Below are 20,687 nucleotides of genomic sequence, written 5' to 3'. Positions count from 1 at the left end.
CAGTTAATTGGCCATGGTACGATGTGTTAGTGCTTCTGTTCTACCTTCTAGTTTGTTACCTAGTGCCTGAGGTCTTAAAAGCTTGTCAGCAGCCATCCAAGGCGCAATAATTAGTCTCTATTCGTTTGGAACCAAAGAGGTAGAAGAAAGTCAGGAATAAGCGGAAGAAATGGAATGTATTTGGAGTTGACTCCATGAATGATTTTGCCACGAGGCAAGAAAAACTGGACGCTGCTGCACTTTGTTGTTGTTAGGTCCCACTGAGTCGGTTCTGACCTTGTGCACAACACAACAAAACACTGCCTGGTTTTGCAGCATTCTCACAGTTGCTGTTATGCCTGAGCCCATTTGGTACCGACCTGTCTTGCCGAACGTCTTCCTCTTTTTTCTCTGACCCTCCACTTTACCATTCATGATGTCCTTCTCCAGAGACTGACTCCTCCCGACATGTTTAAAGAACCAGAGACAAAATCTCCCTTCTAGGAGCCCTTGGGCTTTACTTCTTCCAAGACCGATTTGTTTGTTCTTCTGACAGTCCATGGTACTTTCAATATTCTTTGCCAACACCATAATTCAAATTTGTCAGTTCTTTTATGGTATTCCTGATTTACTGTGCAACCTTCACATGCGTATGAGACTGTTGAAAATACCTTGGCTTGAGTTGGTCCTCAAATTGACATCTTTGTTCTTGAACACTTGAAAGAGGTCTTGTACAGCTGATTTAGTCAATGCAATACATGGTTTTATTTCTGGACTGCTGCTTCCATGAGTATTGATTGTGGATCCAAGAAAAATGAAGTCTTAGACAACTTCATTTGGCAGTGGCGCCCAACTACCATTGCTAAATTTTTTTTTTTAATTAAATGTTTTTGTTTTGGATTGAGTGAAAGTTTACAGGGCACATCATCAGCTTCACATTCAACCATTCATATAGCTTGTTTCATTATATTGATTATAATCCCCTCCATACATCATCAGTTAACAGTGGCTAAATGTTTTGATCAAAGATTCTTTAGAAGAATCCTGACCAAAAGGGGGAACATGTTGAACAGAATTTCATATTCTGGTGGAATCCTAGACCTGGGACTGGAGGTGACCCTCTCTTGGTGCCTCAGCTGATGTCCAGGTTCACTGCGGACTAACCAAATTCATGGAGCCTGAGGTCCAAAAAATAAACGCCTTTGAGGAAACCCATATTTTGAGAACATCAGACTTTTGACAAGCGAACCCTTCAAAGCAGAGGGTTCAATGGCCGCTGGGCCAGAAGGTGCTGGAAGCTTCCCACCTGTGCTCAGCAGACCCTCATGGGTCCTCTCAGTCCATCCAGAGGGGGAATATGAAGACTCGGAAGCACAGAGAGGCTAAGTAACTTCCCAATGTCTTATGGCTCAGAGACACCTGGGACCAAAATTGAACCCCGTTCCCTGTGACTTCAAGTCTAGACTCCTCTCCATTGCAGAAGCATCCAGTGGCCAATGTTGTTGTTATGTGTCATCAAATTGTTTCCGACTCAGGTTGTTGTTGTTGTTAGGTGCCATCGAGTCAGTACTGACTCACAGTGACGCTATGCACAACAGAACGAAACACCGCCCGGTCCTACGCCAACCTCACAATCATTGCTTTGTTTGAGCCCATTGATTCTGCCTCTTTCTCTCCCACTCTCCACTTTACCAAACATGACGTCCTTCTCCAGGGACTGGCCCCTCCTGATAGTGTGTCTGAAGTATGAGAGACGAAGTCTGGCCCTTCTGGCTTCCAAGCAGCATTCTGGCTGTACATCTTCCAACACAGATTTGTTTGTTCTTTTGGCAGCCCATGGTACTTTCAATATTCGTCTCCAACACCATAACTCAAATGCATCAATTTTTCTATGGTTTTCCTTGTTCACAGTCTAACTATCGCGTGTGTATGAGGTTATTCAAAAGGCCATGGCTTGGGTCATAGACAGCCTGTATAGGGTTTCAGAGGAGTGGCTGGTGAGTTTGAACCACTGACCTTGTGGTTCAAACCAACCTTGTGGTTGGAGTGCTTATCCTATAGCCCCACACCAGGACTCCAATGACCAACAACAAAACAGCAGTAATCAGATGAGACAGTCTGTTGAGTGCTTCTGCCTCAGGGCCTTTGCACCTGCTATTTCTCTGCCTTGTTCTGGTTCTCCAGGTCTGGGTGAGGCTGACTCCAGGTCATCATTCATGTTTGAGGTCCTATCTAACCTCTTTAAAGTAACCATCCTTAGGGTTCCATATTGCATGGGCACACGATTGTGCTCTATCTTCTTCCCACATACCCCACCCCATTGCCGTTGAGTGGATTCCGTTTCATAGATACCCAGTAGGATGGAGTAGAATAATGTGCAATCCAAGGAGTCCTGGTGTGGCGCTGTGGGTTAATGCCGTTTGAACTGCAAAGTCAGCGGTTCAAGGTCACCAGCTGCTCTTTGGAGACCCTATGCAGGGTTGTTATGGGTCTGAACTGACTCTACAGCACTTAGTAACAACAACAAGGGTTCCCAAGCTTGTTATCTTTACAGAAACAGATTTCCAGGTGTATTCTCCTTCGAGCTGCTGCATGGGTTTGAACCACCGACCTTTCAGCTAATAGCTTAGTGCTTTGACCAGTTCATCACCAGGCCTCCTTTGTCTTTGTCCAAGTACATATTATGACCTGAAAGGATCTTTTCTAGTGTTTCTGGTTTTGCTCCTACCCCAGCCAAAGGAGCTCTGGTAGCGTAGTGGTTACGAATTGGGCTGCGACCGCAAGGTCAGCAGTTCGAAACTACCAGCTGTTCTGCTGGAGACTGATGAGGCGTTCTGCTCCCGTAAAGATTTACAGCCTTGGAAATCCTGTACAGGGTCGCTATGGGTTGGAACTGACTCCAGGGCACATAACCACCACCACCAGTTCCTTCAGAGCAGTGAGCCCTTTGTTTTCTCCCCTGGTCTTTCCAGCACCTAGAACAGTGAGGACATGTGAGGCTGCCCTGGGTATTTGTTGAAGAGTTACTTAACCAATCCCACCCTACTTTTGGTTGTACTTAAGAGTCACTATGAGTGGAAACCAACCCACAGCACCTCACAGCCACACCAATTCTCCATATAAGAGTTCCAGAGTGGCATGCAAATGGTTAACACTTGACTACTATCAGAAGGACTGGTGGTTCAGTCCCACCCAGAGGAACTTTAGAAGATTGGGCTAGAGATTTACTTACAAAAGGTCACGGCCTTGAAAACCCTATGGGGCAGTTCTGCAATGCACACGTGGGGTAGCCTTTGATCAGAATCGACTTGGTGGCATCTTACAACAATCTGTACCTCCATTGTCTTTTCTTTCCTTCTTTCTTCCACCTGCTTGCACGAGGAGTTGCCAGTGGCTGGCCAGGAAGGTGACTTGCTCAGGGTCACCAAGCCTAGATGGAGACCAGCGGGCTTCGCAGTCCTGGTCGCTGGCTGCCTGGTTTGCTGGTGTGTGGACCAGGTGTAAATGGTGCCGGCTCCAGGCATCTGTTTTGGAAGTGTTCCCCCCTCGAGGCTGAGCTGCACTGAGGAGGAGATGCACACGCAGCGCGTCTCCATAAATATTAAATGGGCATTAAAAGAAGCTCTGCGTCCCCAGCTTCCCTGGTTCCTCCAAGCGAGGCCCACTGCGAACCCCCTTTATATGAATTGTGGAGCTTCACTGCAGAGGGCTCCCCCACCCCCAGGATGTCTTGCTTCTGTCTTTTTCGGCAGGGTCCCCCGCTGCAGAGCTGTTACCCCATATTGTGGGTGCCTGCTTCTCTGGGCAGCTCTGGGCAGAAGCTCCCTTTTACAAGCGGCAGGATTGTGGGGGTGTGTCAAGGGGCTGGGGCAATACCTCTTCAACTTGTAGCTGGACCCCCTTGGCATTCATTTTCTCCAGGCTGTGCTGAGCACTAGGGAGAGTCTGGCAAGACACCCCCCATCCATCCATCCATCCTGCGGTCTCTCCTTGATGCCATCCATTCATCCCACCATCCATCCATCTGATCATCCCTCCCGCCTCCATCTCTCTCTCACTGCTCCCATCACTTTCTGTTCCTCCTTTCCTTCTTCTCTTGCTCCCTTTCCCTCTCCCTCCATCTCCCCATCAGACCACCTCTCTCTTTCCATCCCTCCCTCCCTCCCTCCATCCATCCATCCATCCATCCATCCACCCACCCATCCTTCCACCTTTCCACCCATCCACCCACCCATCCACCCATCCATCCACCCACCCATCCACCCATCCATCCATCCATCCATCCATCCATCCATCCATCCATCCGTGTCTGTCCATCCATCTATCCATCCATCCACCCATCCATCCATCCAACTGTGTCTGTCCATCCATCCATCCACCCATCCATCCATCCAACTGTGTCTGTCCATTCATCCATCCACCCATCCATCCACCCACCCATCCACCCACCCATCCACCCATCCACCCATCCATCCACCCACCCATCCATCCATCCATCCATCCATCCATCCATCCATCCATCCGTGTCTGTCCATCCATCCATCCATCTGTGTCTGTCCATTCATCCATCCATCCATCCATCCATCCATCCATCCATCCACCCATCCATCCATCTGTGTCTGTCCATCCATCCGTTCACCCATCCAGGTATCCACCCACCCATCCTTCCATCCATCCACAGTAAAGTCATTGATTAAATAATGAAATATTAATGGGGTATCTGTGATAGGCACTGGGGACAGTAATAATGTAATGATAATAGCTAACATTTAATGAGCACTTACTGGGGAAGCAGTGTAACATGTGAGCTCATTTCATGGTCAAGACTGTATGAGGTCGGTGCTGTTTTTCTCTCCATTTTATAGATGAGGAAGTAGAGCCTCTGGGACTTTAAGCCACTTGCTCAGTGTCCCAGCACTGGCAGGTGCTGGGCGGATATACTGGGGTGAATACAGGAGACCCAGACCTGCCCTCAGGGGACATCCCGGATCTTCAAGTGACGCTGGGATGGGGATCCTAAGCAAGACCTTTCTGGGGATGTATTGGCCTTTCTGGGAAATGAAGGGCAAGTCAGCTGGTTGTGGTGGTGGTGACTATGTGTCCTGGAGTCGGTTTCAATTCATAGCGACCCTGTATAGGGTTTCTGAGGCTGTGAATCTTCACGGGAACAGAAAGCCTCATCTTTCTCTTGCGGAACCACTGGTAGTTTTGCACTGCTGATTATGAGATTAACAGCCTGACTACACCAGCCAGCTGGAGAGGAGGACAAAGAGGTCCAGTTGCTGGAGCCCTGGAGCCAGACAACCTGGGTCTATGTCTCATCTCCAGCTAGTGTCTTTGCCATGAGCGTTTCAAATGGGACAGACCATGACCTCTTTCTTATAGGTGGTGAATAGCAAACAAGGGGTCCTGGGGTGGCACTGTTGGAGCAGGACTGGACTGCTAACCACAAAGATGGTGGTTTAAACCCACCAGCCGCTCCTTGGAAACCCTGTACAGGGTAACTATGAGTTAGAACTGACTCAGCAGCATTTAAGGAGCTCTAGTAGTGTAATAGTTACGAATTGGGCTGCTAATCTCACAGTCAGCAGTTCGAAACTGCCAGCTGTTCCACTGGAGAAAGATGAGGCGTTCTGCTCCTGTAAAAATTTCTAGCCTCGGAAACCCTGTACGGGGTCGCTATGAGTCAGACTGGACTCCACAGCACATAACAACAACAACAACAACAACACACAAGGGCCGGGCTTCCGTTAGCTGAAGGCCACTGGTCTGTATGGCTGGAGTGTGGGCAGAAGGCCAGGCCAGGTCCCACCTTCAACTGTTTTCAAGGAAGGGCCATGGCAAGGATTACAAACCGGGCGTGATGAGGTCAGCGATGTGGGTTCTGCAGCCAGGCCCCAGTTCCTTTGCTCATTTTCCATGCCCTGGGCCATGGGTGATGCCCCAGTAATCAATAAATAGGCATTAAATGGAACTGAGTACCGATGATAAGACTAACAGACAGTTGTTTTTGTTAGGTGCCATCAAGTCAGTACCGACTCCTAGCCACCCTTTGCATAAGTGTTAGCACTTAATACCAGTCAGACCCCGCCCACATCTCCATTTAATCTGCACAGCTGCTCTGGGAGGGGGCTTAATCATTGTTGTTAGGTGCTGTTGAGTTGTTTGGGGCTCACAGTGACCCTATGCACAGCAGAACAAAACACTGCCCTGTCCTGCGCCATCCTTACAATTGTTGTGAAGCTTGAGTCCATTGCTGCTGCCACTGTGCCAATCCGTCCTGTTAGACGTCTTCCTCATTCTCGCTGATCCTTCACTTGGTAAAAGCATAATCTCCTTCTCCAAGGACTGGCTCCTTTTGATAATATATCTGAAATATTATTAACCAATTATAAACCCATTTTCCAAAAGAGCAAACGGAGGCTCAGAGAGGTTAAGAAGTTGGTCTAAGATTACACAGCATGTTGGCATTTGGTGCCCTAAGGCCTCTCCCATGACTTCGGAGTGCCGGTCAGACATTCTGGAAATAAGGAGGCACAGACCTGTTCCCAGGAAGATTTTGAAAGCCCCAAGGCCAGAACAGCTAGACTCACCGCCTCTCACATCACTGGCATCTTTGGGAAAGCAGATTCTCTTAGAAATGATTTGCAGGACAAAGAAAGGGAAAGGCAGATCTTTCTCTCCATCTTCCCAAGTGGAGAAGAGGGATCCGCTCAGTGGACCAGCATGCGTTTTGGGGAGGAGAGGAGAATAAGAGGAAGAGGAGGATAGTGTGTTTATTTCATCTCGTATGGGGATGATCAAGATTTCTTTAAAAAATTAATAACCCATTTCTCCTTGCACATAATTAAAACGTCCTCTAGTCTCCAATTTTTGTCATTTTCCTAATCTAATTTGTTTTCTGACTGTCGATTCTTCTTCCAAGCGCAAAGCAAAGGGAATTTTCTTTAACGTGACTGGGATATGACTGTCCAGGAATTGTTTAAATTATGTGATTTTCTCCTTGGTTAAATGCAGTGCAAATGTAATTGTTGGAAGGTCTTACTGACCAAACCTGAAAACAACAACGATCTTCAAGACATCTCAGATTTAAGAAATAATTAGGAAAAGGAAGAAGAAAAATAGAGGGTCTTAGCACCAAGGCCGCGGAGATTTTGGTGTGGGGCAGATGGTGCCTCACCCAGGCATGCTTCCTCAAGATTCTACACAGCCAAGTTGGGGTCCGCCACAGGGACGTTTCAGTTCAGTAAACTGACATGCAAACCACACTTTTCAATTCAATTTAAAAAAAAAATTTATAGCACTTGCAAGCTGCGATTCTAAATGAATTCAAGGTTTGATTGAGGAAGTCAGAATTTAGGGAAGTCTTGGTGTGACGCTGTGAATTAACGCATTGGACTGCAAAGCCGTTTGAACTGCAAGGTTGGCAGTTCAAGCTCACCAGCTGCTCTTCGGAAACCCTATACAGGGTGGCTATGGGTCGGAACTGACTCGATAGCACTTAACAACAACAACAATTTAGAGAACGGAGTCCTGGTGTGGTATTGTGGGTTAACGAGCTGGACTGCAATGTCGGTTTGAACTGCCAGAGCCGTGGTTCAAGCTCACCAGCCGCGCTGCTCGGAAACCCTACGCAGGGTCACTATGAGTTGGAACTGACTAGATGGCACTTAACATCTTAGAGAAACGGACCTCTGGTAAAGTAGTGAGTTACAAGTTGGGCTGCTAACCTTCAAGCTCAGCAGTTCGACTCTACCGGTGGCTCCATGGGAGAAAATATGAGGCTCAGAAACTATATACAGGGTTGCTATGTGTTGGAACCTACCCCATGGCGTACCACCACCACCATTAAGAGAGAAGAGGGTTCTGGTGTAAGACTGTAGGATGAACACTGGACTTCTAATCAAAAGATCAGTGGTTCAAACCCACCAGCCATTCCTTAGTACTGACTGGACAGCTCAGAACAACAGGAGCAGCAAGTGTAAGAGAGAGGAGGGAACCGTGGTGTGATGTGGTGTAGCAGGCTAGGCATCAACCTGCTAATCACAAGGTTGGTAGTTTGAACCCACCATCCACTCTGAGGGAGAACTATGAGGCTGTCAGCTTCTGGACAAGATTTGCAGCTTTCGAAACCTTCTGGGGCAGTTTATTTCTGTCCTATAGGGGCTGCTCTTTGGAAACCCTACACGGGGTTGCTATGGGTCGGGATCAACTCAATGGCACTTAACAACAACAACAACATAGGGGCTGCTAGAAGGTTTGGTTTCTTTGGCTTATAAGAGAGAGAGGAAGGAATCGTGGTGATGCGGAGATTAAGTTTTTGGCTGCTAAGCTAACCAGAAGGTCAGCTGTTCAAGCCTACGAGCTGCAGTGCAGAAGAAAGATGAGGCAGTCTGCTTTACCCTGTAGGGTCGCTGTGAGTCGGAACCCACTCATAAGCAGTAGGTTTGGTCTAAGTTTATGAGGGTGACAGGAGTGAGGCATTAGGGAAAGTTGTGTTTTAAAACTAGATCCCTTTCCCCCTCCCCCTGAGCTGAGAAGATGTAGGACAATACACATGTGGGGAAATCCCTTCCCCCAGTGCTGTTAAAAGATCTCTTTAAGGCAAAATCGATGTTGAGGAAGGAATTTGTGTCGGGCCATCTCCGCCAGCTCAGGCTTGCCGGGGTGTGGGTGTGGGGCCACGTGGGTGTGTTTGGAAGTGTGTGGGGCGGGGGTAGGGTGGGTGTTGAACCCACCCTACCCCAATTCCGAAAAGTAAGACTTAGCTTTAGTTGTTTACTAAACACCAGCTGTTGTCTTCATTGGTTTCACCATCAACCTGTGGGCTCTGGGGGATTTTGTTGGAGGGGAAAAAAAAATGTCCTAAGTATTTAAACATGTTGGACCATGCATGCGTCCCTCCACAGTGTTGTGGGGTTTCTGTCCCCTCCCTCATTTCCCTTTTCTTTTTACCAAAGTATATTCATCAAACTGCTGAGTTGGAAAGATTTGTAATGAGTTTTTGAGCTGTACGACTGTTTTTTTCTCTCCCCATCGCCCTCTCCCTCTTTCTAAATCTTCATCTGACATTAAATAAAGCAAATCCCAAACAGATTAACTGTCGCATGGTTCTGCTCCGTCTCCTCAGTCTGTTTCCAGGTCTGGCGGGGGGCCGGGCGGCAGTGGAGGCGGCAGCGGCAGAGGGAGATGCCTGGGAGACCAGCCGAAGTCCATGTGGCGTTCTAGGTGGGATGCCGGCATCCTGAAGGCTGAGGCCCTGGCCCTCCTGCCCTGCGGCCTGGGCATGGCTTTCTCCCAGTCCCACGTGATGGCCGCCCGGCGTCACCAACACAGCCGGCTCATCATCGAGGTGGACGAATACAGCTCCAACCCCACCCAGGCCTTCACCTTCTACAACATCAACCAGGGTCGTTTCCAGCCACCGCACGTGCAGATGTAAGTGAGCGGATCGTTGGGGGACCTCCTGGGGGAAGTGGGGGGATCCCTCCTGGCTGCTGGACTCAGACTGGAGAATCCTGGAATCCTAGGGTCACAGAGGGCAGTGTGAGAAGTTACAAACCAATGACTTTGAGGGCCGCATCTGGCTGGCTGTCTTGTTTCACTTGGCTGAGAGGATGGTTGACAAATATTTTAAAACGAGGTGACTTCACATCAAAATCCAAATTTCTGGCTTCGCTTTTAAAAATCAAAAAGGCTGGCTGTTCCAGGCCTATGTGCCCCTGGCAGAGCCTGGGGCTGAGTTCAGTTGTCTGTTTGTGACCTTGCTGTAGTGATGGGGAAACTGAGGCCAGGAAAGGGCAGGAAACTTGCCACCGGTCCCTGGGGGAGGTTGGGACCCTGGCTCTTCCTTCCTGCCGCCCACCCCCCGAGTCTTCCTGTCTCCCACCCAGGTCACTAGGCCCTCAAGTTTCTGTTGAAAAAGTGGAGATGCTTTCCCAAAAGCACTGGAACATTCTGCTGCCTCCCTCAGGGCTCTAATAGGAAATACCAGGAATACCTGAGCCATTAGACCCTGGTGAGCATACAGACTTAGGGTCCTGCCTTGGATCAGTATCAAGGATTCATCTCAATGCCTGTGATTACTTAGATAAATCCTTCCTCTCCATGATTTTCTCTGCGCCCCAGAGAAATGTGGGTGGCAAGGGGTGGGGACAGATAAACTCTCCACCTTGCTCTGGCTGACTCTGTGTTCATTAAAGCCATTCCTTGGTGATCCTGGGTGTGTACCCGGGAGCCACAGAGCCTACACAGCTAGCAGGCCCCTGAGCTAGATTAGAACCTAAGCTGTCTGGGCTCCAGTTCAAGGCTCTCTCATGTTCAGCATCCTTTAGTGATGGCTGAGATGTATTTGTCAGCTTGGTCTTGAATAGTCTTGAACATCCTAGGATATTCTCAAACATCCTAGAATATTCTAGAACATTTTTCTGACTGGACCTGGGGCATAGATGAGTGGGATGGTCCTCAGTAGCAGCATGGGATGGTCAGAGCTGTGTTGGGGTGCCCCCATGAGGACCCCTCACTTGCTCCCCAGCTTCCTCTAGGGCTTGGAAGGCCATCTGTAGTGTTCCACCATAGTCCCTTGGGTCCAGGAGAAGCATGGGGTCCCCAGCTGGCTAGCTTGGATGCTGTTCTCTTCACTCCTCTTGTCAGGGGGCAGGTGCAGAGAGACTAGTCATGGGGGACAGACTGGGAGGCAGGGCCAGGCTTGGGGTGGACTCCAGGGCTGGGAATTCCAACTTTCCCAGTGCTGCCTGCTCCAGAACGTGCCTTTTCCTGTGGGTCTGCAGGACTGGGATCATCAGTAGCCGCCAACGTAATTTTTATTGAGGTAAATTTCTATTTTGGAAACTGCTTCTAGCTTCCTTTTGGGGGCCAGCCTGGTAGCTTTGATGACATGACAGTCCTGAGTCTCAGACATGTTGCTCCTTCAGTGTTGGTGGAACCTTAGGTCTCGTAGTGGGGGGACGGGCAGGTTGATGCTGGGAGGAAAGTTTCTTTCTTTCTTCCCTGGGCTGTACTTTTTCTTGGGTGGGTGGGTTAGCCCTCTAACTGAGTGACCATGCCTGCTGCTCCAGATTCAGGGTTAGCCTCCCTTCCCAGTGGGAATGGAGCAAGCACCTGGCCTTCTGAAGGCACGGGTGAGCTTGGGTCTATGTATTTGCACACCCATCTCAGAAAGACCCCGGGAACCTAAAGTAACAACCACAGCTGTTGTCAGTTTCTCTCAAGTCAACTGCGAATCACAGGGACCTTCTTTCTGTGCAGAATCTAACTGTTCCACCGAGCTTTCAAGGCTGTGACCTCTTGGAAACAGAACACCAGACCTTTCTTCTGAGGGTGGGTTTGAATCACCAGCCTTTCAGTTCATAGTCGATCCCACGACCGTTTGCACCACCAGGGACAATAGAAGCACAGAGAGCTGTTATTATGGTCTGCCTCGGCTTGGCCAATCCCTGCCTTGGGTGGGTGCGTGAGGCTCATCCCTAAGAGAACAGCCAGCCAGGGAGATGGCAGGGGAGGGAATGGCTTCTAGGCTGAGACTCAGAGGAGGATGAGTGGAGGGTGGGGGTAGCAAGTTAAAGCCTGGGATGGCTGGGAGAAAGGGTTGCTGAAGAAGTGGACAGAGCTGTCCAGCTGGACAGGTGTGTCCATGTAGACCTTTAGGGGCCAGTTTGTATCCCGAGGAAGGGGAGTAAGTAACCAAACCATAGAGTGGTTACCACCCCATTTCACTAACGAGCCACGGAGGTTCCTTCATTGCTCGAGTTCTCATTCACTCATCAGTCTTGCAGCACTTTGACCAGGAACGCTGGCTCCAAGCTGGCCCACCTGCGTTTGGATCCTGTCTGAGCTCTGACCTGTGAGCCCATCCCTCTTGGTGCCTATTTCCCCACCTATAAAATACTACTAGGAGTAGTAAAGTCAAAAAAGCAAACCAGTTGCCATCAATTCAGCACCAACTCTTTGTGACCTCCATTGTGTCAGAGTAGAACTGGTCTCCGTAGGTTTTCCATGGCAGATTGTTTCTGGAGTAGATTGCCAGACCTTACTTGTGAGGTGCCTTTGGGTGAACTCCAACCTCAAACCTTTCAGTTAGCAGCTGAGCGCATTAATCATGTTCACCCCGCAGGGACTCTGCTAAGGGTAATGCTGAGTATTAAACAAGTCAATAGATCCACAGAGCGGGGTTGCAAGTGACACCCTTGGGCTAGGTGCTTGGGACATGCCTGCGTGTCCAGACCCTGCTCCTGCTGACATCTGGTGGTGACAGACTGGTAGCAGAGAAACTAAAAGCCTGCAATAATAGCATGTTCTGCTAAGGAGCTCTGCTAAGGAGCTCTGGTAGCTTAGTGGTTATGAATTGGGCTATGAACCGCAAGGTCAGCAGTTCGAAACTACCAGCTGTTCTGCGGGAGAACGAGGAGGCTTTCTGCTCCCATAAAGATTTATTTACAGCCTCCGGAAACCCATGTGGTGCCGAACAGAGTGAGGGTGACACCTGATCTGCACTGCTCTGGGGGGGCTGCCCTTTCCCAAGGGGAGTTCCATAGGAGGCAGAGGAATTCCATAGGAGGCAGAAGCACTGCTCTGGGGGGGCTGCCCTTTCCCAAGGGGAGTTCCATAGGAGGCAGAGGAATTCCATAGGAGGCAGAGCTCAGAGGCAGCAGGGGCTTTGGGCAGGGCCCAGTGCTCCGGGGCTTTGAAATAGAACTTTGTCCAAAGCTGGGGTTTCTGGCAGCAGAGAGGGCCGCCAGTGCCCCCCTTATTCAGACCCCATGCCCTGAGCGTGCAGGTTCCCATAGTTTGCTGCTCTGAGCAGAAGGAAACCAGAGGACGAGGCCCCTCCCCGACCCGTGATTGATGGCCGGCCTGGGCTTCCTCTCCAGGCCGGGAGAGCCAGGGCTCTTATTGAATAAACCCACAATTTATATTTAATGACAACAATGACAGCGCAAACGTGGCCTCTGAGCGTGCCCAGTGATTTATGCACTTGCCCCCAGACACCCTGCTTGTGACAGGGCTGCCTCTGCCTGAGCAATGAGTCTCTAGAGCTGGGACTTGGAGACTCTGGGGCTGGGGTGCCAAGCCGGGGCTTTTCGGTGGGTGGGCAGCCTGGGGGAGCGAGAAATAAGAGTGAGTGCTGGGAGGTCAGGGCTATCAGGGTCTGTGGTATTACTCCGTGTGTGCGGGGATTCAGAGCCCATCTAGCAAACTCCTTTTCCAGCCTTTGACAGCGGTGGGTGATGTGGGTGGAGACTCTGGCTGCTCCACTAAAGGTCCTCTGAATACCTCAGACTGTACAAGACCCTTGAAGGATGTAGTGAGGGAGAGAGAGGCCCATCTGTGCGCCAGGCCTGGACTAGCCTCCTTATGCACTTGTCCCCAGCCCCTAGCGGCACCCTATTGATCCTCCTTCTCCAGATGAGGGAACCAAGCCAAAGAGACTGAGCTGCAAAATTCATCCTGGGGACCCTGTGACCCTCAGCATGTCCTGGCCCCAAAGTCTCCAGGAGACAGAGGGGCTCCGCCGTGGACCTGGGGAGGTGATAGTGTTGAGGGGCGCTCTCACCCAGCAGCCTGCCTTATTTCCAGAACATTCCATTCTTCTTCCCTCTGCCTTTTAACGACTACACTGCATCACTTCTTCAGATTGGTGACCAGGTTACACACTTGCCCCCAGCTTTAGTGGTGCAGGACATCTTCCCTTGCTGACCTGCGTCTCAGTCTGTTGGTACATTTGTCTGTGAATCATTTACTATCATTCCCCCTGCTCTAGCCTGTGGCGGTGCCCAGAGCCTGCACTGGGATGGGAAGGAGTAAAGGAGGAAGTCCAGGCAGGCCGCAGGTTAGCTGGAGTGCTGGACTCAGGAGGGCTTCTGGGGGATTCACTCCAGGCTTGGAGGGTAAGCAGAGATTTGACCTGAGGGGAGCTGGTCATCCCAGGTGCAGAGGCCTAGAGGTGAGCAGGTTGGGGTGGAGGGCCTTCCCCTCTCTGTCACCTTGGAATCAGTGGTTGGTTCATGGGGGGAGCACTGGGCAGGAAGTCAGGGAGGCTGCTCTTCAGTGTTGTGCCAGCCAGTCACTACCCCTCCCTGGGCCTCAGTGTTCCCATTTGTGAGAGGCCGGGACTACAAGTCGCTGTACCTGATGCCCAGCCACACAGCTGGGCATGTTATTGGAACTTGGGTGTAGGGCAGGGACCTCTGGCCCATGTGGACCTTCAGAACCGGGAACAAGGTGGGTAACAGCCTCCACTTCTGGTGCCCCACTGGGGTTCTTTCTCAGGACTCACACATCAGACTACAGGATTAGGGACCCTCAGGGAGAGGTGGTGATAGGTTTCAGGTACCAGAGAGCTGTGACCTGGCTCGAGACCACCCCAGCAGGCAGGAGCTATGGACTACATGGGCACATTTATTTCTCTTCTCTCTCGTTCCCACTGAGCCTCATCAGGAACACAAAACCAAACACATTTTGCTTTGTTTTTCTTGTCCTATGAATGAATCTATTATGAGTCGGAACCCACTTCACGACACATAACAACAAACAATGAATCTATTAAGACTGAGTAGTAATCTGGTAGCGTAGTGGTTACAAATTAGACTGTGAACCTTAAGGTCAGCAGTTCGAAACTACCAGCCACTCCGCAGGAGAAAGATGAGGCTTTCTGCTCCCGTAAAGGTTTATAGCCTTGGAAACTCTGTATAGGGTCGCTATGGGTCGGAACCAACTTGACGGCACTTAACGACAACAACCTAATTGCTTGTTAGTGGAGACTCAGGTTCAAATTCTGTTCTTTAACATACTTGTTTGGACTTTGGGCATGAGCCTAGCTTGGCTGGACTTCAGTTAACCCTTAGCCTGTTTTGATTCAGTGTTTAGTCAGTGCTTTACCATTACATGTGTCAGAAACCCAACTTACATTATGTGAAGGAGTTTCCTTGTTCATGTGATTAGCTGGGAAGTTTAGATTTGGATCTGGCTTCAGACATAGCTGGATCTAGGAGTTAAACGATGCTGTCTGCCCTCTTCTCTCTGATAAACTGTCTTTCTTCCTTTCTTACATCTTCTTGCTTCTCTCATTTCTTCTGAACATAGACAGGCTCTGTGAGCTCTGCACGGGCACACTTCAAGATCATCTTGTCCTCAAAAGTATCCCCAACAAGCCCTCGTCAATTGATTGTGTGAAATGAGGGAAAGCTCTGGAGTAAAAGATCAGCTTTAGATTTCAGCTCCACTGAGTCCCATGGTTGAGACCAGGGGCAAGTTGGCGTTTCTGAGTCTCAACTTTCCTCATCTATAAAATGGGGATTACCCAGAGTCCCCTCTAGATGGTCGTATGGGGGTGAAGTCAGCAAATGTCTGAAAGCATATGATGGACCCTCGATCTGCGGTGATCCTCAGATACTATGGATGTTCCTATTTCAAGGTTGAGTATCTGCTACAATCCAAATAGCTGAAGGACTGTACGGGGAAATAAAAGTCTTTAGTTTTTTTCTCTGGAGATTATTAGGTTTGCATCTTCCAGGGCTCACAGGCCTGCAGCGTGTAGGGAAATAAGAACAGTTAATTAAAGAGCTCAGCCTGACGCAGCTCTTGGGTTCATACAGCTAGTGCGGAGCTTGTGATGGGCACCAAGGGCTGAGGCCGCTCGGGGCTCCTCCCCTAAGGGGCCTTTCTGGAGTGTCTGGGAATGACATCCCTGCCTCTTTCTCTGTTTCCCCTCTTGGTCTGTCTTTATATGTTTGACTTGGTCTCTGTCACTTCACAGCATCCTCACTCCTTGACCAACGTGGAGATTTCCTCTCTACTTCTTGGGCCAGATTCTGAAGAGACAGAGAGATAGATTGGGGGACAATGAAGAGACACAAAGAGGATGGGACAGGAGGAAGCATTTGGTTGGCTCATTTCTGCTCATGGGACAGGCCCTTAGCTAGGCCCCTGGCTAACCTTGTTCCGATTGACTGCCCTTGGTCCAATCAGCTGTGTTGGGGGGTGGGGAGGACATACAGGTGGTTCTCCGGGACTCCCCGAAGGCCAATTCTTCCTACTAGACTGTCTGTCAGGTGGGAGGGCTATTGGGGGTTCCCATGCACAGAGTGGTGGTGTTACTTACTACAAGGGAGACTTCAGCTTCCAGACACACTCAGGCCACAACTCTTTCAGAAAGCTTCCCAGCTCCAGGCCAGCCCCTGTCAAAGCTGGTGCCTATACTGTCACATCCCTGCTTCTGGGGGACAGGGATCCAGCTTGACTCGTCCCTGTACCTCCAGCATCAAGCCCAGAGCTTACGTATAGTAGGTGCTCAAGGTATGCTCTGTAAGGTGGATGGATGGATGAGGAGAAGGACCAAAGACGACACATTCAGCACCTCCCTGATTGGTCACTATTAGACATTGTCAGTCCCACCCAGCTCTGACCTGCAGTAATTCTAACTGGCTTCGGAAGCTGCAGAAAGTCCCTGGCATGCAGCTCCGGTTAGGACTGCTGGCTTGGCACCTGCCACGCTGGGGATTGGACGCGCTAAAGCGCCCTGCACATTAGCATGCAGAACCCACGCCTCTTGTAAGGTGTTAATTAAATTTCTTCGAAGTATATTGTCTGAAAAAAAAAAAAAAAAAAAGGATAATTAGAAAGATGTCTTTAAAAGTATTTATGTAACTGATATGGCACCGCTTTTGGTTTGCTGCATAATTAGATTGAAACACAACTCCTCGAGCAGTATACTCATTTACAGAATGATACTCGTTGAAATGTCATGCCATTATTTTTAAAGAGTTTTGAGCCTGGTGAGTTCATCCGACCAGGGAGGTAAAGAGCCGTGGTGGTGGGGACCCCTGGCCTAGGAGTTGGGGAGCCAGGTTCTGTGTTCTGTGTGAGAGTTAGTCCCAGAGGACCCAGGCCCCTTCTTTTAACCTCTCAGGCTTCAGTGGCTCAGCTGTGATGGACTCCCAAAAAACAAGAACTTTCACCCATACATGTTGTTCTTGTTAAGTACCGTGGAGTCGGTTCTAACTCATAGTGACCCTGCACAGGGTTTCCAAGGCTGTAAATCCTTATGGGAGCAGAAAGCCTCATCTTTCTCCCACGGAATGGCTGGTAGTTTTGAACTGCTGACTTTGAGGTGAGCAGCCCCATTCGTAACCACTACGCTACCAGAGACCCATACATGTAGCCCTCTGTAATCATCAGAGTGTTTTTTCCATGCATCACAATGCATCGTCAAATCCAGAGACAACAGTGCAGTGTACCCATTTTACAGAGGAGCAAACTGAGGGCAAGCATTAGCTGAAGGTCACATGAGACTGTTAAGTGACAGAGCTGGGATTCCAGAACCATACCCTTACACAACTCTGAAAGGTCCTGGTTCTAAAAATGATGAGGGTCTCTCAGCTTTGAAAGCTGCTGCCCACCTTCCTGCCTTGATTTCCCTCTACATCTATGGGTAACAATCCCTTTCATGGTCACTATTCTTGCATGCTGCATGTGTCTGCAGAGCACGAGTGAGTCTGTTTTCTCAGTTGGACTGTGGACTTGAGTTCATGCATTTTCAGTCAGGATGGGTGGGAGGACATCACCCACTAGTGGGGTGAAAACGGAACCTGAGAAGTGAGAAATCCCCTCTTTTTATGTATAAAGCATAAGTTTGCAGGCAGTGAGGCGGTGGTGGTAGGGACTGATACTTCAGATACCAGCAGGGGCATTCAGAGGGGATAGGTTTCAGCAAGTTTCCAGATGAAGACTAGGGAGAAAGGCCTGGATATCTTCTTCCAAACCTCAGCCAGTGAAAACCCTGTGGATCATTATGATCTAACCCAACACTGACCATGGGACTTGTGCAAGAGGGGACAGCATTTGGCTCTGTTGTGTGTAGGGTCATCCTGATGAGTCAGGGCTGGCTCAGCTTCATAACAACATCCTCACAGTGTGTAAAGAAGTGTATCTTGTCTGTGGTGTTAACATCTCAGGGGGGATGGTGGGTAAGAAAAAACAAAGTAAAAGACCTTAACTGGGGGCAGTGAATGAAAGGACAAGGCACATGGCCTTAGCCCGATAATGGGTTAATTACAAAGACCAGACACTGCTCCAAGGAAGAATCACTCATTTTCTTGTTTAGCCCTCACAACAACCCTCTGAGGTGCCCATATGGGGAAACTGAGGCTCAGGGAAAATGTTTGCCTGCTTAATGAAAAGAATAGGTGGATTCCAACCCAGTTTGTCTCCTCTGGAGGCCAGGGCTCAATGGGTGTGGGGGTCAGTGTGTGTTAGGGTGCGGAGTTAGTGTGTGTTAGGGTACAGAGTCAGTGTGTATTAGGGTGGGGAGTCAGAGTGTGTTAGGGTACAGAGTCAGTGTGTGTTAGGGTGTGGAGTCAGTGTGTGTTAGGGTGGGGAGTCAGTGTGTGTTAGGGTGTGGAGTCAGTGTGTGTTGGGGGAGTCAGTGTGTTTTGGGGGGGTGTCAGTGTCTGTTAGGGTGTGGAGTGTGTGTTAGGGTGGGGTGTCAGTGTGTGTTAGGGTGGGGGGGTCAGTGTGTGTAAGGGGAGTCAGTGTGCGCTGGCTGAGGGGTCAGTGTTTGTTAGGGTGGGGAGTCTGTGTTAGGGTGGGTATCAGTGTGTGTTGGGGGGTGTCAGTGTCTGTTAGGGTGTGGAGTGTGTGTTAGGGTGGGGTGTCAGTGTGTGTTAGGGTGGGGGGTCAGTGTGTGTAAGGGGGAGTCAGTGTGTGCTGGCTGAGGGGTCAGTGTATGTTGGGTGGGGGTCAGGGAGTCAGTGTGGGGTGGAGACTCAGTCTGTGTGGGGTGGGAGAGTTCTCAGTAAGTTGGGGGTCCAGGGGTAGTGGCTAGGCACAGATGCTCTGACCATATGTCCTCTCTCTCTCAGGGTGGACCCAGTGCCGCACGACGCCCCCAAGCCTCCCGGCTACACACGATTCGTCTGTGTGTCCGACACCCACTCGAGGACTGACCCCATCCAGATGCCCTATGGCGACGTGCTCATCCATGCTGGCGACTTCACGGAGCTGGGGTTGCCGAGTGAGGTGAAGAAATTCAACGAGTGGCTCGGTAGGCCCCCTCACCTCCCCCCCCCCCCCACCTCTCAGGGCTCCACCTTGGGGCTCACACCTTGGTTGACACTTTCTATGTGTTTGTGGAACTTTCCCAAAGGCCGTCTTTGCCCACTGTGTGTCTGGTTCCAGTGCCTGGGCAAGAATTCAGTCAAGAAGTAATTGTTGAATGGCCGGCCGGCTGAGGGAATGGATACCAGAGCTGGCCTCAGCTGGTCCCCAGGGAGAGGGCACCCTTAGGTGTCCGAAGCCTGCAGCGGGGCTTCAGGAAACCAGGTGTGGGCTATGATTTCATAGACAAGTCTGGTTTTTGTCTTTGTCTTTTTGCTTTTTTTATCCCCCAAATAAGAATGAGAAACCGAGGGTGTCCTTGGGATCAGCTGTGTGTCTTGGGAATCCACAGGCACCTCCCAAGTGGCATCTCTGCCACACCCCAGGGACAGGCAGATGTCCACAGGTGGCTGGCCAGCCTGCTGCTGCAGAGGCATGGTTGTGGGTGGCCACTTCTGTGAGCAGCCCCTCGCAGCTGCCAGATGGCTCCTGCTTCCTCAGGGGACCCTGTTGTGTGGATGACTGGGAACTGGCACGCAGAGGGTCAGAGTGAGGGGGCAGCTGTGGTGAGAGACAGGTCCAGCTTTGCCAGTTGAGACAAATATTTACAAATAAGGCCTTCCGCTCTGCTTGGCAAGCCTAGGGCTTTAAATATTGATTTTTCCAGCGGGAGACTAATGGCAGGCTCCCCTGGGGTCTGAACTTGTAGAAATGGAAAGGAATTCCTTCAGGGGGGCCTGGGCAGTCCCCTTCGAAGCTGGTTTCATAGCTCTCCTCTGCTCTGATGGGGATGTAAAGATGGAAGGCTCTGCTTGCCTGAATCCACTTGGTTTCCTTGGTAAACCTCTGCACTCACTTTTGGTCAGGGACCTACTATGTACTGACCATGGGTGGCAGCCTATTTGCTCCACTGTTTACATCTGGGAACAGCTGCTTGAGGTGGATGTTCTTTTCATACCTGTTGACAGAGGAGGGTTCTGCCTGCCGCTGCCCCCCACCCCCAGGTCCCCGAGGGCAGGGACCATCTTTGTTGTCCACTCTGGCCCTTGGTGTGCTGCTGCAAATGCTGAATGAGTGAGGCCTGCGGAGCTATGAACACACAGGCCGGGGCGGGTTGGGGCTGCCGTGGAGACAGCCGAATGCCTCCAGGAGAAATAGGCTCTGTCCCAGACTTTGACACGTAGATTGGGGGTCTGCCTACAGGAAAGGAGGCTGTTTCAGGCAGAGAGAACAGCTTGGGCAAGGCCTGATGACTGGAGCTAAGGGCTTGGGAGGACATGGTGGACCTGGAAGGAGGGACCCGGCCCCATTGTGACCATGTTCTGTTGGTGATTGGGGCCCAGGGAGGAGTGTGGAGCCTGGGAAACTGGCACATTTCGATGAGTAATTTAGAAGATCTCTCTCTGCCTCTTGGAGTTCCTGGATGATGCCAGTCTTAAATAACGCTGCTAATCCAAAAGTCAGAGGTTCCAGTCCATGCAGAGGTGCCTAGAAAGAAAGACCTGGTAATTGATTTATGAAAAACCAGCCACTGAGAACCCTGTGGGCACAGTTCTACTCTGACACACACGGGGGCACCATGAGTGGAATCTACT

At 50.3% G+C, this 20,687-nt stretch overlaps 1 protein-coding gene across 1 annotated transcript in view; it reads left to right on the top strand.

Annotated features, from left to right (window-relative positions):
* MPPED1 (metallophosphoesterase domain containing 1) overlaps positions 1-20,687 on the top strand; it is a 107,868-nt gene that overhangs the window by 2,983 nt on the left and 84,198 nt on the right. The window contains exons 2-3 of the mRNA XM_006866844.1: positions 9,110-9,417; positions 18,858-19,039. Of these exons, the coding sequence (XP_006866906.1) occupies positions 9,194-9,417; positions 18,858-19,039 (406 nt within the window). The 5' untranslated portion in view covers positions 9,110-9,193. The remainder of the gene's footprint in view (positions 1-9,109; positions 9,418-18,857; positions 19,040-20,687) is intronic.

The sequence above is a fragment of the Chrysochloris asiatica genome, unplaced genomic scaffold, assembly GCF_000296735.1.
Source record: "Chrysochloris asiatica unplaced genomic scaffold, ChrAsi1.0 scaffold00097, whole genome shotgun sequence".
Taxonomy (NCBI): domain Eukaryota; kingdom Metazoa; phylum Chordata; class Mammalia; order Afrosoricida; family Chrysochloridae; genus Chrysochloris; species Chrysochloris asiatica.
This window is presented reverse-complemented; position numbering and strand designations above follow the sequence as displayed.